Raw genomic sequence first — 24,970 nt, 5'->3', positions numbered from 1 at the left:
CCCGTAGAAAAAATTTCAAAATTATTTTGGGTGTAGAACATACAAATAATCAAGGTTGCTGCGATGTGTGTCGGGTTGGCAAAATGGTCGCTGAAGTTCCGCATTCGGTGTGTTATCGAGATGAAGGAAGTGAAGTATTCCAGAAAATAGAATATTTTGAAAAAATTCGGAAGAAGACAACCAACGATCATCAGGAGCCATCCGGAAAATAACCTTATTAGAAGTCAAGAAATCGAAGATGAACAACCTTTTACCGTTGTTGGGTGGCCCTCATGCTGTTGAATTTGGTGAGCTCGTTCCTTATTTTTCGTACTGTTTTGAGATTTTTATATTACCATTCTTTTCTAAATTTCAAACTTCCTTATTTGAATAGAAAATAGCTTAACTCTATTATTGGGGTTAAGTGGGGGGTAAGACAGGGCATCAAACGAACGGAAAACTGATATACAATGGATTGTGAGTTCAAGCCAGCCGGAGTATCTCGGCAAATTTGGAATCTCGAGTAGGTTACTCAGGTACCTTTCCAGGATTCCTTATTTGTTTCGAACAGTTTGAAGGAAGAGAGATGAGTCAAACCTGTCCCAAGCCAGTGGTAACGGACCCCTTGGTAGTGCTGCAATTATTGTTAATGAGTTAAGGATGAACAATATTTCAATGCGCGATCGAGACTTCCCGTACCGACTCGGGTCGAAAGACCTATCAGCCACTGGTGGGTCAAACATACATACATACATACATGCGCGTGTGACACTGGTACACTGGTGGACAAAAGTATTCGATATTTGTAAACTACTCGCATTTATTCTAATTCACAGTAACTCTGAATCGTTTGTGACAGGCATTTATGCATATTTTTCTTGTGAATATATGCCAATATTCAAAAAATAAATCGGTAATTATCCGCGTTGAACGGCCAATGAAGATAAAAATAGAAGCATAAAATATCAATCCTGTTCTCGAATTACTTACCACTAAAATTCGCGTGCTGCAATGACTTACCTTTGAAATCAATGAACGAGTAATTTCGATACTTATGCATTGAGCACCATTTTAAGCCAAACAAGATTGGTTTTATAGATGAACGAAAATTGTTCGACGAACCAGGAAGAATCTGTCCTTCTTTATACGATAACGCCGTCTATCGAAACACCAGCACACCCAAAATATAGAACCATTTGAACGGCACCATTCACACGAGAAGAAAAACCAAAGAGTCTAAATTCAGCAAGTAACTCATCGGATGAATAATTTTTTTGTTCAACAACTTTAGAATGGCTATGGATTTTCTTTCGGTTGCAGTCAACAACAGCTTTGTGTTTGCAGTTTTTGATTTTGTTTTTTATTTCTTTCTTTTACGGAAAGGACATTTATGAAAAGTAGCAATGGTAGACAGAAAATAAACGAAAAAGGGATGTTTGTGTTTAAGCGGTGTTGAAAACCACAGACAGTAGCATGTTTGTTTCGATTATAGGATAGAATAAGTTATAATCACAAAATCTACAATAATTTATAAAAAAAAATAAAGAGACATAAAAACTCTTCAATTTCCACATGCTTTCACTTATTGATAAATTAGAAGTAAATCACACACATTGTTTTTCCATTATGCTTCGCTGTTATCCTTTTCATCTTTTTATTATCATTGTATTATCCTTATCATAGTGTTTGCATGTTTATCTCATATTATGCTTTTTATTTATGCTGTCCGACAAAGAAACTGATTTTTGTTTAGCAAATCAATGATCGAAATCTGTTCCACGATTCAGCAGTTCCTTCTGAATAATTAATACAGTTATGGATGATAATAATAGTAGCGTAAGTTATGCGTTCATTTTCCTTTTTTGTCACCAAAAATGGTATTCCTCAGTTTAACCTTATATTTTCACATTGTTGCTTTTTTATTTCACATTTTTTTTTGTTTCTTGTCCTCCTCTGCTGACCTCAACTCTACAACCTTCTCATGCTCGTGCTCGTATCCTATGACTTCAAATCATCTCGTGTGCCATCTTAGGGAAGAATCATCTCGTTTTCCCCAAGCTAGTGTAAATACACTATTTGGCCCTTTTTATGCCACCTGCCGTTTTCCTGTCTCTAGTTCTTCAGTATTATTATAACCAATTCAGAGAGATGCTTTGCGATTTTATGAGCTAATACAAATTACAATTTCTTAATTTACGGAAACGATTTTACACAAATACAAGAGATATACGCTCACACTGCCGCCGTGGGCTGCAAATAAAATAGAAAGAGAGAAGAAAAACAAAACAGAAAATCATACACTGATGACCATTGTTTGATTGGAAACAACGTACGAAATTTTGTGTGTGTAAAACTAAATTCAATTTAAGTAGATTTTTATTCAAAAACTGATCGAAGGAAACATAATCTAACACAAACAACCATCATTCGTAGGACAAAATGAGAAAATAAGAAGTTATGAAATAAAAAAAAAACAAGATGAAATTAATGTGTCAAATGTCCTTTCTCTCTCAATCTCAAAAACTTCTGCAATAATGTAGAGAAAACAAAAGAGAAAAAAAAAACAAAAAACTATCAAGGAAACTTATAAATATTGACTTTGCAAAAGAAGAAAAAGAATCTTCTTTTCCTCCGATCTTATTCTTACAATCAGCATTTGTTAAATTGTTTTCTGCTAACGCGCTTCATTCATCATCGCATCGACCCTAAGGAGCAGTAATCCTATACTGTATCTTTTTTCACGTTTTTATCTTTTTTTTTATTTTTTTTATCCAAGTGTTGATTTCTAAAGTTTAAATTATAAAAAGCAGTTTGAAAGTTTACCTCTTCTAATAACCACAGGTAATTAGATAATCTCCAAGTTTTTCAACTATAGACGCTGCTTGCTGAGGCTGAACTGGTTCTTCATAAATTGATACTATAACAGCTGTAAAGGTATAGAACATAAAACATTATATTAGTTTCTGCACATTTTTATGTTAAGCTTGAGATATAAAATAATTTTAGGGAAGCATTACGATGCCCATAATATTGAATGCAAAAAACATGTCTTATTTTGGAAGTATTCTTTATAATATTGAAAATTTACAACAATTAAAAAAATAATAATTAATAGTTGCATTTAAAACAAATTTAGCTAAGACCAAGAAAGTACCTATCATAAAAATGTAAGAAATAAGTACAGACATGTGCGCATTGAATTGCTACCACACATCTCGAAATTATTCTTATTTGCTGTATGCATTGCCCCAGTGGTTTAGTTCGATCTTGATTTGATCAAACCCGTTCCACAGACAATGCAAATGGTGATTCAGTTCTGGTTCGCGAAAAGTCTAAACCCTTCGACACTTACCCTGTTGAGTTTTCATACAATGGACTCCCATTTTTCCCAGCTTTGCTCGGATTACTCGGTCGGTTCCTGATAGGTAGATGTAACGCTGGCCGGCCAGTGTCACTCCTCCTGAGGTGAGCAGTTCGGTTTTATCGAAACCTTGCACTATTTTCGCCAATTCTTCTTTTGATACCTATAACAAAAACGAAAAAAAATAAATTTATTAGTATTCACTCATGCTAACCTCGTACTGTTCAGATTTGTAAATATCCATCAATTTCCTAAAAATATGTATGACCTTGAACTATAAAATGGAACACACATTCCCTTCTCAAAACTCTCATCTCACCAGCGCTAAAAATAACACCGCATAACATTCTTGAAATCACGCCTAGTCGGCAATCTACAGAAACCAAAGAAAAAAAAGAACACTTAAAATCCGACGGCGAAAATATGTGGAAGATCACTGGTACTAAAATAACACGCATTCGCTTGACTTACTTACTTACTTACTTACTTGACTTACACCTATTGATCGGCAGCAGAATCTACTGGGAATTTTTAGCTTTATTTTTTAGTGGAAACTTACTAAAAATATGCCATCGTGAAAATATTCTAGTTGCGAGACTTTACCGATGGAGTTTGCACCTGTTTCAGCTTATAGTTCAACACGTGATGACTGGGCATGTTATCAAACCCTTTAGTAACAAGAAGGTATATTGGAAATTGAGGGTAGACACATCTTATTTAAAATATCAATTACTTATCTAAAACTTGATTTTCATTCGGATTGGAATGTCTTAAATCTGAATAACTGAGTCAGTTCAGTTTGAGAAAAATAAGCAATTTTGTTGTTTTTTAGATTTATTTACATACTTTTATCTTTGAAAGAAAAAAAATATCCGAAAAATATATGGAAAATGGCCAAACACAACAACTTTAAAGCGCGATTACACGAAATTGACTTATAAAACTCAATTCTTTAAGGGATGGGATACTTTCTTTTACTAATAGCTCGTTTTCTAGTAATCGGACATTCGAAATTTTTCTGCCTGTAAAAAGTACTATAAGACCTATTTTTGTCAAAATTTTAAATTTGAGATATTTACGAAGAAAAAAATAATTTTGCACAGTTTCCTTCAAAAATCTTCATTATCAAATCGATAGCCGACAATATTGATTATTCAAAGAATTACTACCACTTCTTCTCAACACCAGTGAACTTGCTTTAAGTTCAATCTCATGATGGTTTTACATCGTTTTTGTCAGATTTTGCCAGCAGAAGTTCCACTAAAAATGCTTTGAAGTGGCTCAAAAATAATCAAGTTTTATTAATTTCGAAACAGCTGTATCCACAAAATTGTCCTCTGTTTCTTTTAAAAGAGAAGTATTGGACCGAAAAGTAGCAGAAATTGAAGGAGGAGGATGTAGCCAGCTAAAACACAGATTAGACGAAGTATAAATTTGAAAAACTGATCAATATCATGACTGGAAAAAGTGTATGCAGGCCGATGGGAGGTACCAAGAAAAAAGTAGACATTTTCCTTACAAAAATCGATAAATTTATTTTTTCATGAATTATCATAAGATTACCTTCATTTCTTTCATAGAAAGTATCTCGACCAAACGAATGGTTTTTGAGATACACGCATTCGTAACTGTCCCATTTCTAAAAGAACTAAGCATGAATACCCCTCTGGCTGCAAGGTCCTCATATGATGATCGGTACTACGCCGGTCATGATTTACATTTAATGTTTCTAATGAATGTTTTTATATGATCACTTGACACTTAAAGCCATTTGTTCGCAAACACCCATTATTTGTACACGTACCTTAGGATAAGCATAACTCTCTAGTAATTTGAACCGCTGTCAAAATTGACTTTTTCCCATATGTTTTTTCGATGCCTTTTGGCTTACCAAGCATCAATGTAAAATTTGAAATGATTTGGTTGATTCCTGAATTAGCGCAACGCATTTCAGTTTTGTATGGAAGTTTGAATGGTAGAGAAATTTTTGCATACAAATTGATCCAGAAAATTGGAGAGTGCCGATGTAGTCTAGTGGATAGGCTGGCGCGAGTCTGGTTTTGGTATGCCAGGCATGCTGTGTCCAATTACCGATATCTTCAAGAAAACTTTTGGGTTCGAATCCCATAAGTGGCCGACAGGTAAGATGTGTTTTCTCTTATAACTGACTATATAATAAGAATGTTCGATCAGTTGCCAGCTGTCCAGGTATATATACACGAGTGCGGAATACCTGTCGTAGATTCATAACACTGAAAATGTGATGAATCTTATACGGCTGCGAAACTGATTGTCTCGTTCTCCAAATAAGACTCACACATACACAAAACACATTCATTACATGACAGTTCACACGAAGCCATGGTGTGGGGTATGTGGTGATTTGCATTGAAGATTAGCCGAACTCATGATCTAAAGAATGCAATTCAGCGCACACGTTGGCGAAACTGCGGTGAATCCGTGCACCCATGGTAGATTGTCTACATACATACATACAAATTGATCCAGAAAATTCAAATAAGCTTGAAATGAAATTTGTCTTTAATAATTGGTTTTGCTTATTCTTAAGCTTCATTTATTGCTAACATGAAAAGAAGCTAAGTAATTCATGAGAAAGTTATAACCATTTGAAAATAAAAAAATCTCAATCCATTGAAAAGTGTTCAAAATTGGAACTCTTTGCTTTTAGGGCTTCCAATAATTTCAATAAATATTTTTGCAAAAGTTATACAAATCAACAAACTCATTGGCTATGTAAAGCAGTTTTCGGTGATTTTTTATTTTCATCCTACAGAAAAGTAAAATAGCTTTTAAATATGCAGTCAAAAACGCTAAAATGAAAAAAAAAACCATTTTGAAAAACATTTTTTTGTATAACATTGAATATCTTTTCTAGAGTACCTAATAGATTTGTAGTTTTTCACCTCACAGCGAGGTAAAGTTTACCTGAATCGAGCTGTAAAAAAGGTACAATTCACCCAGAAAAAAAGGTAAATCCAAGGTAAATCCAATAAAAGGTAAACTTACCTCGTAATGAGATGAAGTTAACCTAGATTGAGCCAAATAAAACGTTGTACGTCATCTTGAAAAAAGGTACTACAGACCCCGTTCGTTTTTGATAACATTCGATTTTGGCACATGTGCAAAATCGAACGGTTTTTAGAAATAACATTACCTTTTAGTTTTCGTTATAATAGGACCAATTTAATTTAGAAGTTCAACATAAATACGTTTTTTTGTTCTGAAATAATGATCAAATGCAACAATAAAAACAAAAGCTTTTTAAAAAATTTATAGAATACTAAAAATGACAAAAAGATGAAAAATTCAAAAAGTTAAAAAACAAATTCAAACAAAAGACTGAAAATGACAAAAGACAACTAAAAAAAGATGAAGAATGACAAAAACAGCAAATATGACAAATGAAAACCAACATTATAAACAAAAAAAGAGAAGTGCAAAATGCATCAAAAACATGATATAAAAAGACTACAAATGGTCGGAAATTGACTAAAAATAACGTTTTTGATAATAATAATAGTTATTTTGTGAAAAATAACTGAAAAATAAGTTGAAAGAAAAAATCGTTTGATTTTGGCAAAAAAAAAACGGCACGAGACATGGATATTGCTGGAGGAGGACCTGCGTACACTCGGAGTATTCGAGCGACGAGTGTTAAAAACCATCTTTGGTGGCGTACAGGAGAACGGAGTGTGGAGGCGAAGGATGAACAACGAGCTCGCGCGACTCTACGGCGAACCCAGTATCCAGAAGGTGGTGAAGGCTGGCCCGATAAGCTGGGCGGGACATGCGCAACGAGCGAGGCGGTTAGACCAAGTGGAGCGTGATCTGGTGAACGTGGGGTGCCCGAGAAATTGGAGAACGGTTGCCATGGACCAAGTGAATTTTAGGAATTATGGTCGTCAAGTTATGTCGTGAGACGGAATACTATGTAAATAAATAAATAATCGATTTTGGCAACACAAAATGTACGGGCGTGTAGCCAAAATCGAACGGGGTCTGTATTTGTCAAAACCGTTTATTGAGAGGCTAGCTATTTTGTCAATCAGGAACAAGTTTTGCTTCGTGCCCAATGTGTGAAAATCGGAACAGAATGGTAAATATTTTCTTAAATTTCATTTAGTTCATTCTCATCATAAAGCTTTCCGTAACATCTACCAGTTTATCATGAAGCACCAATGCTGGAGGATTTATCGGCAATGGTGGCTCGGAAGCACGCGGAGAAGGTGACCTTGAGAAAGCAAATCGAAGATCACGACCCTGGGGGAAGAAAGTTAATCAACAATGTTTTTTTCAAACACGGTATTATTTACTATTTTGCTAGGTGAATGCGAAAAAGGTTGAAATTACCTTTTCGCAAGGTGAATAAAAAGTTTAAATTTACTTTTTTGCTAGGCAAATGAAAAAACGTTAAAATTTACCAAGAAAGATGGGTGAAAAAAAATCAACTCTGACATCAGACTTGGAAAATTAAAAAAAAAATTACTATACTGATCCAATCATAATCAAATCAATTTTTCCTATGAAAGAATTGCTACATTCATTTTTAGATTTTCAATAAGAGTTTAAACATTTTGGTCTCTAAAAAAAGCCCAGCTTTGCCCAAAACTTTTTTTGTCTCTGAAACATAGCTAAGAGTTTAATTAATCGAATGTAAGAACAAATAGATGCATCATTCAAAGTTACGATACAAAAAAAAAATGGGTAGCTTATTCATCATTTTTTTTAAATAGTATCTTTTATATAAAACATTATTTAGCAAACATTGTTCATAAGGTGCAGAAAGATGACTGTGACTGAAAGTATTGATAGAATTTCGATTTCTGCATAAATAAGAAAGATTTTCCGAAAACTACTTCTTTCCTAAAAATTATGAAATTCTATTATTACAATTTTTTGAATATATTCTCTAATATATCATACAAAACAGCATTGGTAATCCTGAACAAAAATACCCTGAGTCAATTTGTTATAATCTCTTAAAAAATTTTTGAGAACACATAACACGTTTTGGAGAGTTAATATTCCTATTTTCTTGTCCTTTTTGAGCATACATGCACAATCAGAGCTGAAAATAGTGTATATTGATTGTTCATTGCATACTATTCATATCAGCTTCAAAAAATTCATAAGAAGCAAAACAATTTTTTTTGCCGCCTCATTGTATGGGGATGCCCCAAAGTGCATCGGCCGTGCCCTAATAAAGTTCATCATAAAATTCATATAAAATACTTCACGAAATGCTTCATTTTAACCTTCATAACAGTACCGGTTATAGCAACTCAATTTGAAATAGATTGCCTTATATGTCTGTAAACCAGGCACACATGCAGATTCATATTCAGCTCTATTTGGCATCGGCGACATCAAGTCAAGATGACTCACACATGACCAGACCAAGTTGGAAGCAAACGAAAGTAAACGTTCGCCCGAATACGAACACGTATCCGTCCGTACAACCCCCTCGGGTTATAAAATTCCAAGATCGTCATCGTTCGATTGGTATCTTCTATTTATGTGCATATCTCAGACTGAAACTAAAAAAAAAATCGAAGTCACTGTCCTCGATGGTCAAACACCATGATTCGAACCGAGGCTACGACACATTTTGGCTTCGAGTCTCACTTTCGTGCTTTCTCAACTGAAAAAGTGGTCGTGATGCGCGGAGATACAAATGTTGATGTACGAACATGACGATGAGGTGGTTGGCGAAACAACAAAAAAGACAACTTTACCAAACTGAAATGTAAGTCAGATTCACCGGTAGGGTTGCGTCATTGGATTCGACAAGCGATGTTCGCCGCCTGACGTCGGATTTTTGTGCTTCGCAGAGCCATCGTGCGTGACACGATTTACTCTCACCAATAGAGTGCAAAGAGCATTGCACTGCGAGGAATTTCAATCAAATAACTCGATAGTTTGACCCAGCGCTAGATAGGTAGGGGAAAGGTTTCCTAAATGGGCCTATCGGGTTAAATGACCCTATGGCTGTTTGATGAAATGGCTGATTAGACAGCTTATCTGACCAATGCATTTAAAGGAAAATACGCTTAGAACATAAGGCAAGAAAGAATTTTATGAATTTACAAACTCAAAAAAATTTAAAAAATCATATAAGGTTTTAAAACATTTTGATGTAATATTTCGACTTTTAAAAATTATTCGTAAAGAAGCTTAAAACAAAAACTAGGATATTTTTTGTTTCTTACTCAAATAAACTTAAGAAATTAAACATATTTCAGCTTTTGTGGAGGTTTAATAATGATTATATAGTGGAATAAAAGAGTGTTTTTGTATGCCCCCATCATGTTTGTAAAATGCCTCCATCCAAAAATAACAGGTTAAATAGAATAAATAAATGATTTTTATCTATGAACCTTCAAATCTAAGCTCTAAATAACATCTTAAGAGAGAATTGAAGATCTAAAAACAGATTTGATAAAGTTTTTCTTATAGATGAACTTCCTCCATAATATGGCAACCCTAACTTTTGTTTTATTCCATAAAATTGTAATACATATACATAGATTTTTATAATACTTCAGCTTTGTCGTACGGAAATTTTTACTTTCTAGCAGTTTCAATGAAATTATACGGAAATATTGCCTAAAAAACAGAAATTTTGTTGAAAACATAAATAGGCGCATTTAGCCCGCACGGTTTGAGGTTTGGTATTTTAGACAACACTTATAATAAAATCGTTTTCTTGGAAACAGAAGAAATTTTTAACATAAAAATTACTCCAATGTATAGAAAACAGATGCCTGCACACGTGTATATAGTTTTTGTACACATATTCGATGTGATATTTGATTAAATCAGTGTTCTGCTTAATAGGCGCATATAGCCCGCTCCTCCCCTAGTTGATGAAACAGCTCTTTTTACTGACCATAACTAGTCTAAGGAATAGGTAATTGGTTGCCGATTGTAAAAATCCAATCGGAGTTGCTTATATGGCCCGAAATTGGAGGGGTAAGAAAGATTAAAACTTCAATTAATTGAAATAGAAGAAGCTTTTGTTGCTCCAGTTTCTTTTTACTAAGCTTTATGATAAATAATGAGGACAAAAACAAACTGCTTATGAATCTGGGGTTCATTTTTTTAAATATATTTGTGTTGAATCGCATAGCCTCTATTAAAAAAAAACTGTGCCATATGCCTTCTAACATTTAATTATCGTAGTTCATTTAATACAGTCCTGAAAAAAATACGGATTCATGCCTGAAATATATGAAAAATCCTTCTTGTTCTCTATGAAATATATCCGCAAAGCTGTCTATACGTACGTTTTTTTTAAGAAATAAACTAAATGGGATAAAATCCAGTTTTTTTTCAGTTTTTTTGATTGCAAAATGTATAAAAAAATGTCAAAACATTTCTGTAAGTTAAAAGATCTATTACGGAATTGATTAACGTTCTTGCCGGTTTGGACGATTTTCCGTTTATGTGTACTATATACAGTACCGTTCATAATTGTATAGAAATTCAAAGCATGAGCACTGTCACTACGACTTTGAACTTCCATAACTTTTACACTGATAATATTTTTTGATCAAATTTTTTGCGTTGGATAGATCAACTATCACACTATTATATCACAAAGTTCTAGCTTTCTGGAGTTTGTGTGGTCTGAGATACAGTAATTCACAGATACAGATACGAAAATGGAACTTTTTGGACTTTTACCATTCATACTGCAATATCTCAGAAACTACGGAACATTTTTTATTGAAATTTTGCAGAGTGATTGTTAAAATATTGAGTAAACACGTCTGAAGTTTTTGAAAAGTTCTATTGATGGGATCAAAAGTTACGCGAGGTACAATTTTTCAGGCATGAACATAAAAATGCGATTTCTATAGAATTTTGGACGATGCATGAGATCAATATCGTTTCCATCCACAAGTTAGTCGAAAAATGTCTGGCAAAAGCAATGAAGAAAAGAAAAAATGGAATAAATGATCTATTTGTGTTTTGAAAACAAAATCTCGAGATAATGTTTTGATTTTTGAGTTGAAATAGATTTACTGGTTGTTAAACATAAAATAGGATTTTCCTATAGAAACATTCGTCCAAAATTCTTTAGAAATCGTATATCTAGGTTCATGCCTGAAATATTTTACCTCACCTAACTTTTGATCCCATCAATAGAACTTTTCAAAAACTTCAGACATGCTAGCTTTATATTTCAACAATCACTCTGCAAAATTTTAATAAAAAATGTACCGTCGTTTCTGAGATATTGCAGTTTGAATGGTAAAAGTCCAAAAAGTCCGATTTTCGTAGAATTACTGTATCTCAGGTCACACAAACTCCAAAAAGCTCAAATTTTGTGATATAATTGTGTGATAGTTAGATAGTGATCTATCTAACGCTGAAAATTTGATCAAAAAATATTATCAGAGGAAAAAGTTATGAAAGTTCAAAGTCGAAGTGACAAAGTGCGTGCTTCCATTTTCTATACAATTATCAACGGTACTCTGCCCCTATTCGCATATGAGTCCCATGTGCATTTTCATCGTTTTTGAGTTATCGATGGAAAACGCTTCTTTGTGCTCCAATTTACCTATAAAACAAGTTTTTGTTCGAAGGTTTTCCCAAAATTTCGAAAAAATATGACTCCTGATGTGTCCCATGTGAAAAATATTCGCATATGAGTCCCATGACCAAAATTCAACGCCAGAGCTTACAATTGAGGGAAAGGATAGATAGAAAATGAAGTGAATCAATAATTTTATGCTTAAAACATTAATTTACATAAAAATTAAACGTATAGTAGCAAAATGATTCCGAAGAAATCTGGTTCTTAGTCACAAAAAACATGAATAAGTAACTCTAAACCAAAATTATTTTTTCGACAAAAATCAACCGATGAACCACGCTCAATAGATCAGTTTTCGATCAGGATAGTTCCTTCGTGGGTAATTTCGACGATCTAATGTGTGATCAGGTGGGTGGTACTTGAAGAGTTGTTTCGGTAACAAAATAACAAAAAAAAAATTCATTACTTTTTTCTATATGTATAAGTATAACAATATCTGTTGTCTTTTCGTTTATTACCAAGGAAGATGCTCCCGAAAGCAATCTCCTTCTTTGTCTTGAATCCAGCAAACTTTTGGTCGGTATTATCTACGTATCCATAACACACATTGAATTAAATGATGATGATGTCTGGAAAAATACTGGAAAACACATCCCACTTGGCGAAAAAACCTTGATTGAAATCAGGTTGAAATCAAGATCTTTCGAGAACTTTCTTCTGTCATCAAAAAGAATGGTAAACAAATGAAAAAAATATGTTAGAAAAGTACTTGCCACTTGTTGATAACTTTAGCACTAGAGACTTATTTGCGAATAATCTCTGTTCGATCAGAATGGTATTGGTCACCCTGATAATGCTAGAATGCGCCTTAAAATATAGTGTCCATCTGAGCACCGCTATAATGATGCCAGTAATTCATCTATTGTTACTTCAAGAATGATTTAGCGGGAAAAGCTGGAATTTTGAATGTAGAATAAATAAAAACTCTCTTTCGTGTTGATTGTCCGCCAAATAAGACGAGTTATTTTCCTCCGAAAATGGTCTGACCAAACAATCTGTGTTCGAGGGTTAAGAATATTCGCATATGAGTCACATAAGTGTTCTATTGAAAATTTTCCGTAATTATCAGTAAGTATTAGCGCAAAAGTAAACAAAAGTATTCTTTGAGGTGTGTTCTATCCGAACTATTGATAGATTTTGCCAACAAATGATGCATACGATTGTTTTTATGAAAACAAGTTTCAAACTTTACAAGCGTTTTTCTCGGTTTGCAGTTTTTACACATGGGACTCATATGCGAATAGGGGCAGTACTGTATATCAACTTACAAATTTCGAATTTCCAGCGTATGGTTAATTTCGCTGATGGGGAGTAGATATTTTCTTGTGTTGTATGCGCCAATTGTAAACAAATCCAGTTACTAGCATAAATGTAATGAAATTTCTATTTTACGTATAAAAATATGATCCTTTTTTAATATTTAAAATTCTAGTGTTTAATTTGATTTTTTTTTAAAGACTAGGTAATAGCTTTTTTATGAGTGTGCAATCACGATGCTCTTCGCGCCTTCTTCATCCTGGGGCGAATATTAATTTTTGTTTATTTTCATCTGGCCTCATCTGGCATTTCATCGCGAACAAAAAGGCCAATAGTAACTCCGGGATTGATAAAGGGCATTCATTTATTTTCAAATCAATTCAGCAAGGCAAAAACGCGAATAAAAGTGATTTTTGAATGGTTATGTGTTAAAATGTGCAAATATGTTGAATGAGATTACTTGTAGCTGTTTTGCAAAGCGAAATTGGCCTAAAATCTAAATATTGCTTCTGTGGTAAGTGATCCGAAAGGCGAACAGTCATTCTGGATTTCAAAATGGCGCTCGCATTTTGGCGAAGAAAACTTATATTTACCTTTCGCAGAATGAAATTATGCTTATTTTGAAAGGAGTTTAAATATACTCAGTTAGGAAAATGCAAAGGAGTTAGGAAAATAGGCAAACGTTATATTTCCTGAAACTTCAAATGCGTTTCTCCCTAAACAGAGATCTTGGCGTATTGGCACTTTCCAAAAATCGATACCGAATTATTCTGTCAATGAAAAAGTAACATTTTAATTCGAATAACACAACTGAACAGGTTTGAAGCCGTTATTTTGACTTTTTTTTGTAAAGTTATGGAAAGTGGAAAAATATTTTTTTTAAATCGTTAATTAATTTCACAGATTTACAAATTTCTTCCAATCATTTTTCTTTAGGTCCAGGAAGATGTTTGTGATTGATTGAGATTAAAAAAAATGTTATAATTTCCAAATCTGAAGAAATAACATCGATTTGAAAAAAAACCTACTTTTTTAACAAAAACAAAATGAATAAATTTGATTTAAGCTATTTTTCTGCATACATTCTTCGCATACATTAAAATATCGTTATAAAAATACCATGGACTAATTTCTTCTAATCTCAAGAATATTTTTCGTGAGTACGTACATAATATTCACGCGTTTCCGAGATATTTGGATTTTAATTGATGGTGTTTTTAAAAAAAATTATGCATTAAAGGGGTAAAGATAAAAATATTAAATGATCCTATGGCAAAAGAATTCGAATTCAAACCCTACCACTATTCAATAATGAAAGAATTACCCAAATTAGCATGTCATCAATCCAAAAATAGAAAATGCAATGATCTACTGACGACACGACTTGTGAACACACAGTACGTTCACGTTAACCTAAAACCAGCATTCTGACTCAATCGTATCTTCGATTTGCTCTTTATCGACGAAATGCAGAAGCAAAAACTAATCATCGGAAACAATGTTACTAGCTGTATTTGGAAGTTCGATTCTCGAATAGCGAATCTCAACGCAATCCAACTGAGTCACTGGTTGTCTAATAATAAAATAGAATGCAGCGTTTCTTCTGCTATCGATTGATGTACTGTACATAAACCGTACGTAGTCAATTACGTTGAAAAGGCAGGCAATGATATTTCGTCACAGTCTAGTAACAGACCATGCTTTTCATTTTGCAGCACCTTCGAACTGCATCAATTTTCCGTTTCGGGTCAGAAATGTTTTCCACAGTTGCCACACAACCTCACTCTTCATGGATTTTTCAAAAGGTTTTTTTTTCTTCTAGACTTTGACCACTCGGATCCCAAATGAATGTTGTGGCATCAGCGTTTAATTTCTCCATTCACCTGTGATATATCTCATAAAGCAATCGAGTTTGTTACCTATTGACTTTTTTCCAGTGAAGTAGAAAGTCGAAATTGAACCACATTTCATATGAGGTACCCCTAGTTTAGAAAACTAAAGCGTAAACAATGATAATCGAATCGAACTCATCATAACCAGTCGAACGAAAATGATGACAAACTGATGCACAAAACTGGATGCGCTTTCTTAAGTACGCAGCAAACTGCAAGTTGCCACTTTTCAGCTATTTCATTTTCAAATGACTATCACGGGGTAGCAACAATCTCCTAACAGGTTCAACCACTTTTTTCCTGAACAAATGGAACCTTTAACAACGCAAAACCGGTGCAGGGAGCAAAAATAGCGCAGAAAATGAATCACATACAAGCACAGTTGGAGTGGGAACTTCCACGGCAGATGCCAGAACCTGAACTAAATGCAGGCTTGTCATTACCGATTGGTGATATCATGTGTAGGGAATAATGGATCGCATTAACACAATATACAAACAGTATAAACAATTAAACGTAATCAAATATTCCAGCAAAAAATTTAAAAAAATCTTATTTCGTGTTAAGTCATCAAAGCTTTTCGTCCAATCGTTTTTATTTGAATCAGTCAAAATTTAAATCCAAGAGCAGAGAACATTAAAAAATTTCAACTTACAATTGATGCGCTTTTAAGTTTCTCAATTATAACTAACCTATGTTAAGCTCCGAAAGTTTTAAAAATGATGTATGTATGTAGGTATGTATAAAAAACCCACCAGTGACTGATAGGTCTTTCGACCCGAGGCGGTACGGGAAGTCTCGATCGCATATTCAAATATTGTTCATGCTTAACTCATCAACAATAATTGCAGTACAACCAAGGGGTCCGTTACCACTGGCTTGGGACAGGTTTGACTCATCTCACTCCCTTCCAACTGTTCGAAACAAATAAAGAATTCTGAAAAGGTTCTTAACCTTCCAAAGTCGTTCGGGTCAATATGACCCGAAGCGCACATTCAAATCATCATAACTCTTCGAGAAAAAATCGCAAAAATTTGATTTTAAAAACCTCCCTGGGGAATCACGAAATACACAATCTGTAGTACCAGGCAACTTCCTGTGACCACCGGAAGTGCTCCCTCAAAAAAATCCGGGCTGTTCGGGTCTATATGACCCGAGAGTTTGCGTAAGTTCCCCTGGCCGCAAATATTGACCGATTTCGATTAATTTTACATTGTATAGATAATTTATTCTAGTTTCTCAAAATTGAAAAATAAAGTCGAAATATTTTACGAAATCACCAGTAGCTGATTCCGAATGAAAAAAGTCTCGAAAAAGAGCTCTTTTTAGAATGCCTATAACTTGAGACAGGTTCCAAATATGGCGCTGATTTTATAATATTTGGAATTGTCAAGAATAAATCTATCCATGGATGTATAAATTTTTGGTAGTCCAAAGGAAGTTTTGGCCGCTATCCCGAAACTTTCGGTAGAAAAAATTCATACTTCAAAAAAGTCACCCAATTTTGGCTTTGCATTGTTGTATCTCGCTTACCAATGGACCGATTCTCTAAATTCAAATTTTAGTTTTTTTTCGTTAACTTTGTTATTATTTTCGTAGAACATAGTTGGTTCCTCAAAAATCTCAGTTGTTCAGTATATGGTAATGAAACTCACATCTTTTTTGTCATTTTTTAAACTCCCCCTCGTGTCGGTGGGTTTACGCGATTTTGTTAGCGTGATTTCTCTAAAATTTGAACTCAAATTGGTCACTTTTTATATATCTAGAGATTCATTAGAATCTCCTCTTTCGATTGACATACATTTTGTGTGGTGTTTTGAAAATTTGTAGCTACGTTTTTCGAATTTACTGAAAGCTGCCAGATTTCAACCAGTTTGGTCCACGTTTTCAACAGGTTGGTGTACAAATCTCGCACCCCTCACGTAGCTGCGGGAGAAACAAATCCTTTTGCTCTCTTTTTGTCGCTCACCAAATCTACCACCCAACCCAGCAGCAGGAGGAACTGCCGTCTCGCCGCGTGGTTTGTCGATTGATTGTGCTGATGCTGATGCCTCTTTGCGTAGTAAATGTTTTGATTTTAAAATAGAGAAGGATTATTTTTCCAAATATAAATAAGCTTCTTGAATCTTTTTACACATTTTATCATTAGAATTCTTCAGTGATACATTTGTTTTGAATGTTATCATGATTCTTTTCTGAATTTTAGAATTCTTCAGTGATACATTTGTTTTGAATGTTATCATGATTCTTTTCTTTTATTTCAGGAGACACAAAATCTATGATTCAAGTAACAAAGATTCTGAAATTTTAATCAGAAACTTTAATCAGAAATCGGAATTTGAATCAGAATCTGAAATTAGAAATTGAATCTGAATCTAAAATCGAAATCTGAAATCTGAATCTGAAATCTGAAATCTGAATCTGAAATCTGAATCTGAAATCTGAATCTGAAATCTGAATCTGAAATCTGAATCTGAAATCTGAATCTGAAATCTGAATCTGAAATCTGAATCTGAAATCTGAATCTGAAATCTGAATCTGAAATCTGAATCTGAAATCTGAATCTGAAATCTGAATCTGATATCTGAATCTGAAATCTGAATCTGAAATCTGAATCTGAAATCTGAATCTGAAATCTGAATCTGAAATCTGAATCTGAAATCTGAATCTGAAATCTGAATCTGAAATCTGAATCTGAAATCTGAATCTGAAATCTGAATCTGAAATCTGAATCTGAAATCTGAATCTGAAATCTGAATCTGAATCTGAAATCTGAATCTGAAATCTGAATCTGAAATCTGAAATCTGAAATCTGAAATCTGAAATCTGAATCTGAAATCTGAAATCTGAACTTGAAATCTGAAATCTGAATCTGAGATCTGAATCTCAATCTGAATCTGAAATCGGATCTTGAAATTTAAATCTGTTATCTGAATCTGAAATCTGAAATCTGAAATCTGTAATCTGAATCAGAAATCATGGACGTGAACCTTAGAAATGTTGCCCATCCATTAAAATATTAAATCAAAAAAGATTCAAGCAATTCCTACAACAATAAAGCATTCATTTCGTTATCAGCATCAGCACAATCAATCAACAAACCACGCGGTGAGACGGCAGTTCCTTCTGCTGCTGGGTTGGATGGAAGATTTGGTGAGCGACAAAAAGAGAGCTTAAGAATTTGTTTCTCCCGCAGCTACGTGAGGGGTGCGAGATTTGTACACCAACCTGTTGAAAACGTGGACCAAACTGGTTGAAATCTGGCAGCTTTCAGTAAATTCGAAAAACGTTGCTACAAATTTTCAAAATACCACACAAAATGTATGTCAATCGAAAGAGGAGATTCTAATGAATCTCTAGGTATATAAAAAGTGACCAATTTGAGTTCAAATTTTAGAGAAATCACGCTAACAAAATCGCGTAAACCCACCGACACGAGGGGGAGTTTGAAAAATGACAAAAAAGATGTGAGTTTCATTATCATATACTGAACAACTGAGATTTTTGAGGAACCAACTATGTTCTACGAAAATAATAACAAAGTTAACGAAAAAAAACTAAAATTTGAATTTAGAGAATCGGTCCATTGGTAAGCGAGATACAGCAATGCAAAGCCAAAATTGGGTGACTTTTTTGAAGTAAGAATTTTTTTCTACCAAAAATTTATACATCCATGGATAGATTTATTCTTGACAATTCCAAATATTATAAAATCAGCGCCATATTTGGAATCTGTCACAAGTTATAAGCATTCTAAAAAGAGCTCTTTTTCGGGACTTTTTTCATTCGGAATCAGCTACTGGTGATTTCGTAAAATATTTCGACTTTATTTTTCAATATTGAGAAACTAGAATAAATTATCTATACAATGAATTAAAATTCATCGAAATCGGTCAATATTTGCGGCCAGGAGAACGTACGTAAACGGCAGGTCAAATTTATCAAAAATAGATTTGTACGGAAATTTTGCGAACGGCTTTGGAATGTTAAGTAACCTTCTCATGATTCTAAATTTGTCGAGATACTCCGGCTGGCTTGAACCCACAATCCATTGTATATCAGTCTTCCGATCGTTTGATGTCCTGTCCGACCCCCCGCTGAACCCCATAATAGAGTTAAGCTATTTTGAACATATGAAAAAAAAAACACTTTTTACATCTTACCTCTTTTTCATTTGAAAAGGATACATGTTGAAAGGGATAATTTCCGGGAATATTTAAGACAGGAATGGGCAAGCCTGCAGCCAAATCCACCAGTTGCCAACAATCGCTCTTCTTGCACTTACCGGGGGTTGACCAACGTGTGAAAGGGTTTGAGAAACGGCTAGTGACCAACAACACCCACCTTGCGAGCAACAGCAATTGTTCAGCAACATTTGGGACGCGTAAAAGTTCAAAGAGTTCCGAAATTGAAGGGTTCGGCACCACCATTGCCACCCGGTTCACCACGTACGATCTTCGAGCCCCAAGACATCCCGCAGTAGCATTTATTGTTGGCCGACCACCTCTTCGGGTACACACACCCAAAATTCAGCCTCTGTGCCAATGGCGTGTAGTCAATTACATAGCATCATTGGTACAAGAAGATAACGCGATTGGTGCTGATTCGATTTGCTCCCACCGGCATTAATCTCCCAAGTTAACCGAAGCTTCGTTCAATCGTTAGTAAAAATCGGTTTCAACTGGTTTCTGTTAACTGATAGATGTTCAACGAGCCAATGTTTTGGTCGAAACTAGTCAGGTCGTTGTTCAATGGAGCAAGTTGAAACAAGTCGAAACCAATCCAGCCCGGCAGCAAGATTAGTTTCGACTTGGTAGAAATCGGTCGAAGTCAATTGGAAAGAGACAGGTGATCAACTGTCAATCCATTTCTACTTGTTTCGACTAGAGTTGATTGAACAGACATCGAATTGCGTATGTCTGAAAGAAACAAAATAAAAACGCTTTCACGTCCCTCCCTATCGCATCACAAGACGAAGAAGGATGGAAATAAATACCGCCCAACACCAGGCAGCCAGCGAACCGAGCGCTGTGCGTGTGAATGTAGCAAAAGCAACAACAAAAACATCCTTCTAATTCAATCCCTTCAATCCACTGGCAAACAACCACGGCCGAGCTGTGCGTGTGTATGCAGTAAAAGCAACAACAAAAAAAACATTCCTTCAATTCAATTCGCCGGCAAACAACCACGGCTAAGCTGTGCGTGTGTATGTAGCAAAAGCAACAAGAATATATTCCTTCAATTCACCGGCAAACAAGCACCGGCCAAGCTGCCCGGCTTTAGCAGCTGTGTATATGTAGCGTGTGTATGTAATAGCAGGCAGTAAGCAAAGCACAGTTCTCATTCAATGGGTTTCCCGTTTCCTCCACTCCCGTTCCCTTTCCCGTTTCCATCACAAGACAAATGAATACCTTGAAAGGAGGCCAAACGCCGGGAAGCCACTGTCGTGCGTTTCTTTTGTGATTGATCGGTGGCAGAATGCCTATGACAAATATCCCTCTTCCTGCATGAAGCTCAAATAGTACACTGGTTAAGATGTCGGTCTGGCAAGACCATTTGGTTAGTGATTTGAGTTCGATTCTCCCTACGGGCGCTGTGGTTTATATTTTTATTTTCTTGTTTCTGGGATGAATTATCCAATAGGAACGAAATCCCATAAAATGTTTTTCTTGTTTTGCTTGAATGTAGTGGTCATGCATCATTTTAGTTGGGAGGCGAGTCCTTATGCCAGTTACGGTTTTTCAAACATATCATCTTCGGCACAGTGCACATTTCAGCGCATTATCGGCACAGAGATGTGCTAAATAGGCATTGGATTTTTGCAACCTCTTCTATGGGTGCACTAAACGGTATTTTGGATTTCTTGATTAGTGTCACCCCCTCGTCAAAGTCGATCCGAGGTTCTTCGTAATTGTGCTCTGCTAGCCAACCAAAAAAGGCCGCATGAGGCACATCCTCACCAGAATCCCCGTGGCTTGATCAGGAATTCGGGGGCTGTTGTAGCTAGCCCTTTTGGTCAGCTAATAATAAACTGGCCTGTTGCGAAGCGTTGATGTTACTTCCCGAAGCATTGCTGATATTGATTGCATTGGTTGCAGAGGACACTACTGTCTTCTGTTAACGTCGTGGTAATCGTTCCGAGCGTTCTTGAAAACAGATTGAGAATCTCTAACATTTGAACAAATTTTCAGCACAAATGACAAGCAAAAATGAATTTTTCTCCAGGAGTTAAAATTGGCAGCGAAAACAAAATCACACCCGTCGTTCACGGCCGCAGCCTCCGAAAGTTTTAAAAATTATGTTATCCAAAAATCTTCTCTCCGTTTTTGTCGTCTTAAAAGGGTTTCACGGCATACATATGTGAAAAAGACAGTTGAGTCTATTTTTAAAAATCTACTGCTGAAAGGCCATTTAAAATCGAATCAGCAGTTATTGTTACCGAGTCCACAAAGACTTAGTTAATTGTTATCACTCTTATCACCACCGATTACGCAGCATATATTTCATGCTTCCACAATATTATTCAAATAGCGAACGAAAGTACGATCCGTCTAAAGCGAGATAACGTTGAGCCGACTGCTGCAGATGGCTCCAGCCTAGCCATTTTTGGTTCAAAAAAGATATGCATGCCAGCATATTTCCATTCCAAATGGAGGGCTTATGTAAATAAATTTGCGGACCATATGTTTAGCGCTACAGTGCCGTACACATTTACACACCAATGATTACCGAGGGTGATGCAGCAAATGAATGTTTATAAAATCTAACGATAAAGAACATCGACAAAGAAAATCAGTTAATAGAATTTTTTTTATAATTATTTTTATTTCAACGCTTCATTCAAACCAAATAGAACTTATAACAAATCAGGAAATTAACGAGCAATCTAATTTAGGTTCTGATAAAAAATAAACGTTTTTTACACGGTTTTCAGGAAATAATACGGATTTTTTACACGGATTTTGTGAATTAACACGGTTTTTGCCAGAAAATCGTCCTTTTGAACGGGAAACCCTTAGAAATTTTTTAAAGTTGGGAAAATCTTAGCTCTGAGACTAACGACATGAGACCGGACACCTGAGACATGAGACCTGAGGCATGAGACCTGAGATATGAGACCTGATATCTGATATCTGAGACACGAGACCTGAAACCTGAGACATGTAAAACACTTGAAACCTTAGACCTGACATGAGACATGAGATTTGACACCTGAGACTTAAGACATCAGACATGAGACATGAGACCTGAGACTTAAACCTAAGAACTGAGACATGAGACTTGTGAGTTTCAGGTCTCAGGTGTCATGTCTTAAGTCTCAAGTTTCAGGTTTCAGGTGTCAAGTGTCATTTCTTATGTCTCAGGTCTCATGTTTATGTTTCAGGTCTAATGTCCCATGTCTTAGGTCTCAGGTCTCCGGTCTCAGATCTCATGCCTCTGGTATCAGGACTCAGGTGTCATGTCTTAAGAGTCAGGTCTCGAGTCTCAGGTCTCAAGTCCGGCGTCTCAGGTATCAGTTCTCAGGTCTCAGGTCTCATGTCTCGAGTCTGAAGTCTCAAGTCTCTGGTCCCAGGTCAGGTCTCAAGTGTCAAGTTTCAGAGCTGTAGAATTTGAATGGTTTTTTTACAATTAGCACGGTTTTTTACCACGGTTTTCGGGAATTAGCACGGTTTTTTACGCGATTCGTATACTACCGTTCCAAGCAAATCTTTCTTATGTGACTTTTCGGTCATTTTCACTTTTTTGCTGGAAACGGTCTTCTTTAGTGTTATCTTTCGAATTAAATCACAAACAAGTATACTTTGTTCTGATCTTATACGAAATTTTCTTAAAGGTGATTGACTCTATGTTGATATTTCTACGCAAGAGTGTCACACTAGAGAAAATTCTATGGAAAATGCAAATTTTATAAAACAATTGACTTAAGGTGAGTTCAAACTGATGAATATAATGTTATTCACCGAGAAGAACACTAAAATAGAGAGTAGGGGAGGAGCGAAGAGCATTGAATGATTTATTCAGGCAAATTTTCACTAACACTTTTTATAGGCACTACTAACAGGATCGATACCGATATGTACATTATTATTATCAAAGAGGAACGTATTTCACAAATTACGGTTGAACTCGATTTTTTGGGAAAAATAGAATCTATACGAACTTTTAAAATGATAAAAAAGTGTAGCCGTGTGAAAGTATTTCGTAGAACTAGCATCGGTATGCGTTCTGGTTCTACGCAAAAGTCTCACACGAAGCATTTTTGGCTCTTATGATTCGTTTGTTGTAAGAAATGTAATTTTTTTTTGGCATTGTAAAATGATTAACTTGAGCTGTTCACTATTAAAAAACTGTCGGTGAGTTTTTAGTTGGAGAGAAAAATTGGAAATATAGCTGAAATTTCAATCGCGTTTTTCTCGTTCGCACGTTTTTTCACATGAGACAATTTTGCTTGGAACGGCAGTATACTGCCGTTCTACGCAAGAATGTCCCATGTGACTTTTGGCTCATTTTCACTTTTTTGCTGGAAACTGCTTATTATGGTGTTATCTTTCGAATACAAACACAAAAAAGTATACTTTGTTCTGAACATCTACGAAATTTTCATCTAGGTGGTTGTCTCTATGTTGATGTTTCTACGCAAGAATGTCCCACTGAGAAAAACTCTTCAAAAACCACTCGACTGTAACAGAATTCCTCAAAATCGCTTTAGTGACACATTGTGCTGTAATGTTGAACGTTAAATGTGTATTTTTTATGAATGAAGGTCACAGGGATGGACAAGGGAGAGGGGGTCACTTCAGTGAAAGCTTTTTCTCCACTTCCGGTTCAGATCCATCATTTTGTCTTATTTTTGGTTCCTCATAATAAGCATATTTTCGGATAGACATACTTTTAGTAGTTTTTGGCCTTAATTATCGAAGCTCCAGAATGTTTTATTCAAATGAGCTCGATCATCCCGGCTAATATGGTTATGGCAATGCTTCCGGCATCCACAGGAAAAGAATTAATCGATGCGCAATATTGCGCTTCCACGTAGAATCTTCCTTGATTATTTCTTTCATAGTTCTAAAAAAAAGTTTAAAAAAAACTTGACTCGGATTCATTCGGATCATCTTTAAACCTGGGGGAGGAAGACTGAAATTCGCTGTATCGTTTTCTGTATCGTTTTTTTACTGTTCGTCAAAAAGCCAGCAATAGTTGAAAAGATTTGTAATCGTTCAAATTCTAACTTTAAATGATCCGTTTCGTGTAGCGAGTCATGTAACTCAGTTGTTTAGGTGCTAAATTTAAGTCTTCTGAGTTGATTGCTGCCGATTCAAAAGTAAACATAGAAATCGAATACACCAGCTAGATTATCCAATACCAGGCTGTCAACTCTATCGTACATATAAACTTTTAACTATATAAAAATGTTGTTCGGTCCATGAGAACTACCCAAAATCTAAATCTGTTGTTTAAGCTATTTTTAGAACAACCATTAATCAAACAATTTTTATTTATCAGTTTCAAAAACTTCAACGAAATTTGAGCGACTCAATACGCCTGATCATGAAAGAATTTACCAGAGCAAAACAAAACGTAATAAAAACCTTGTTTTATACAAAACAAGTGCTTTTCAGCATCAAAAAAGTTTTATTGAAAATCGTTAAATAAGAAAGTAAAATTTTGCACCTTCGCACTGGTCGGTAGATTGATTAGAGGAATTTGACGTTTGAAAGATTTTTTTCTTTTTTTATTCAGTCTTCCTCCCCCAGCTTTAAACTAAGAAAAAACATTCCGTTCTGATCCAATTCTGATTTCGGTGTCACTTAATCCGAGGAAATCGTCATTACTGTTTGTCACTGTTCTCTAACCTTG

General features: G+C 35.2%; 1 protein-coding gene across 2 annotated transcripts in view; it reads right to left on the bottom strand.

Annotated features, from left to right (window-relative positions):
- Positions 1-1,310: 1,310 nt before the first annotated feature.
- The window catches only part of LOC129746277 (profilin), a 34,205-nt gene continuing 10,545 nt past the window's right edge, over positions 1,311-24,970 (bottom strand). The window contains exons 3-5 of one of the 2 annotated variants that reach the window (XM_055739864.1): positions 3,332-3,503; positions 2,803-2,905; positions 1,311-2,229 (exon numbers count right to left, since the gene is read on the bottom strand). In XM_055739864.1, the coding sequence (XP_055595839.1) occupies positions 2,808-2,905; positions 3,332-3,503 (270 nt within the window). In that variant the 3' untranslated portion in view covers positions 1,311-2,229; positions 2,803-2,807. Of the gene's footprint in view, positions 2,906-3,331; positions 3,504-24,970 lie in introns of both variants that reach the window. The other variant, XM_055739863.1, reaches the window with a different exon arrangement.

This window comes from Uranotaenia lowii, chromosome 2, assembly GCF_029784155.1.
Source record: "Uranotaenia lowii strain MFRU-FL chromosome 2, ASM2978415v1, whole genome shotgun sequence".
Lineage (NCBI taxonomy): Eukaryota > Metazoa > Arthropoda > Insecta > Diptera > Culicidae > Uranotaenia > Uranotaenia lowii.
This window is presented reverse-complemented; position numbering and strand designations above follow the sequence as displayed.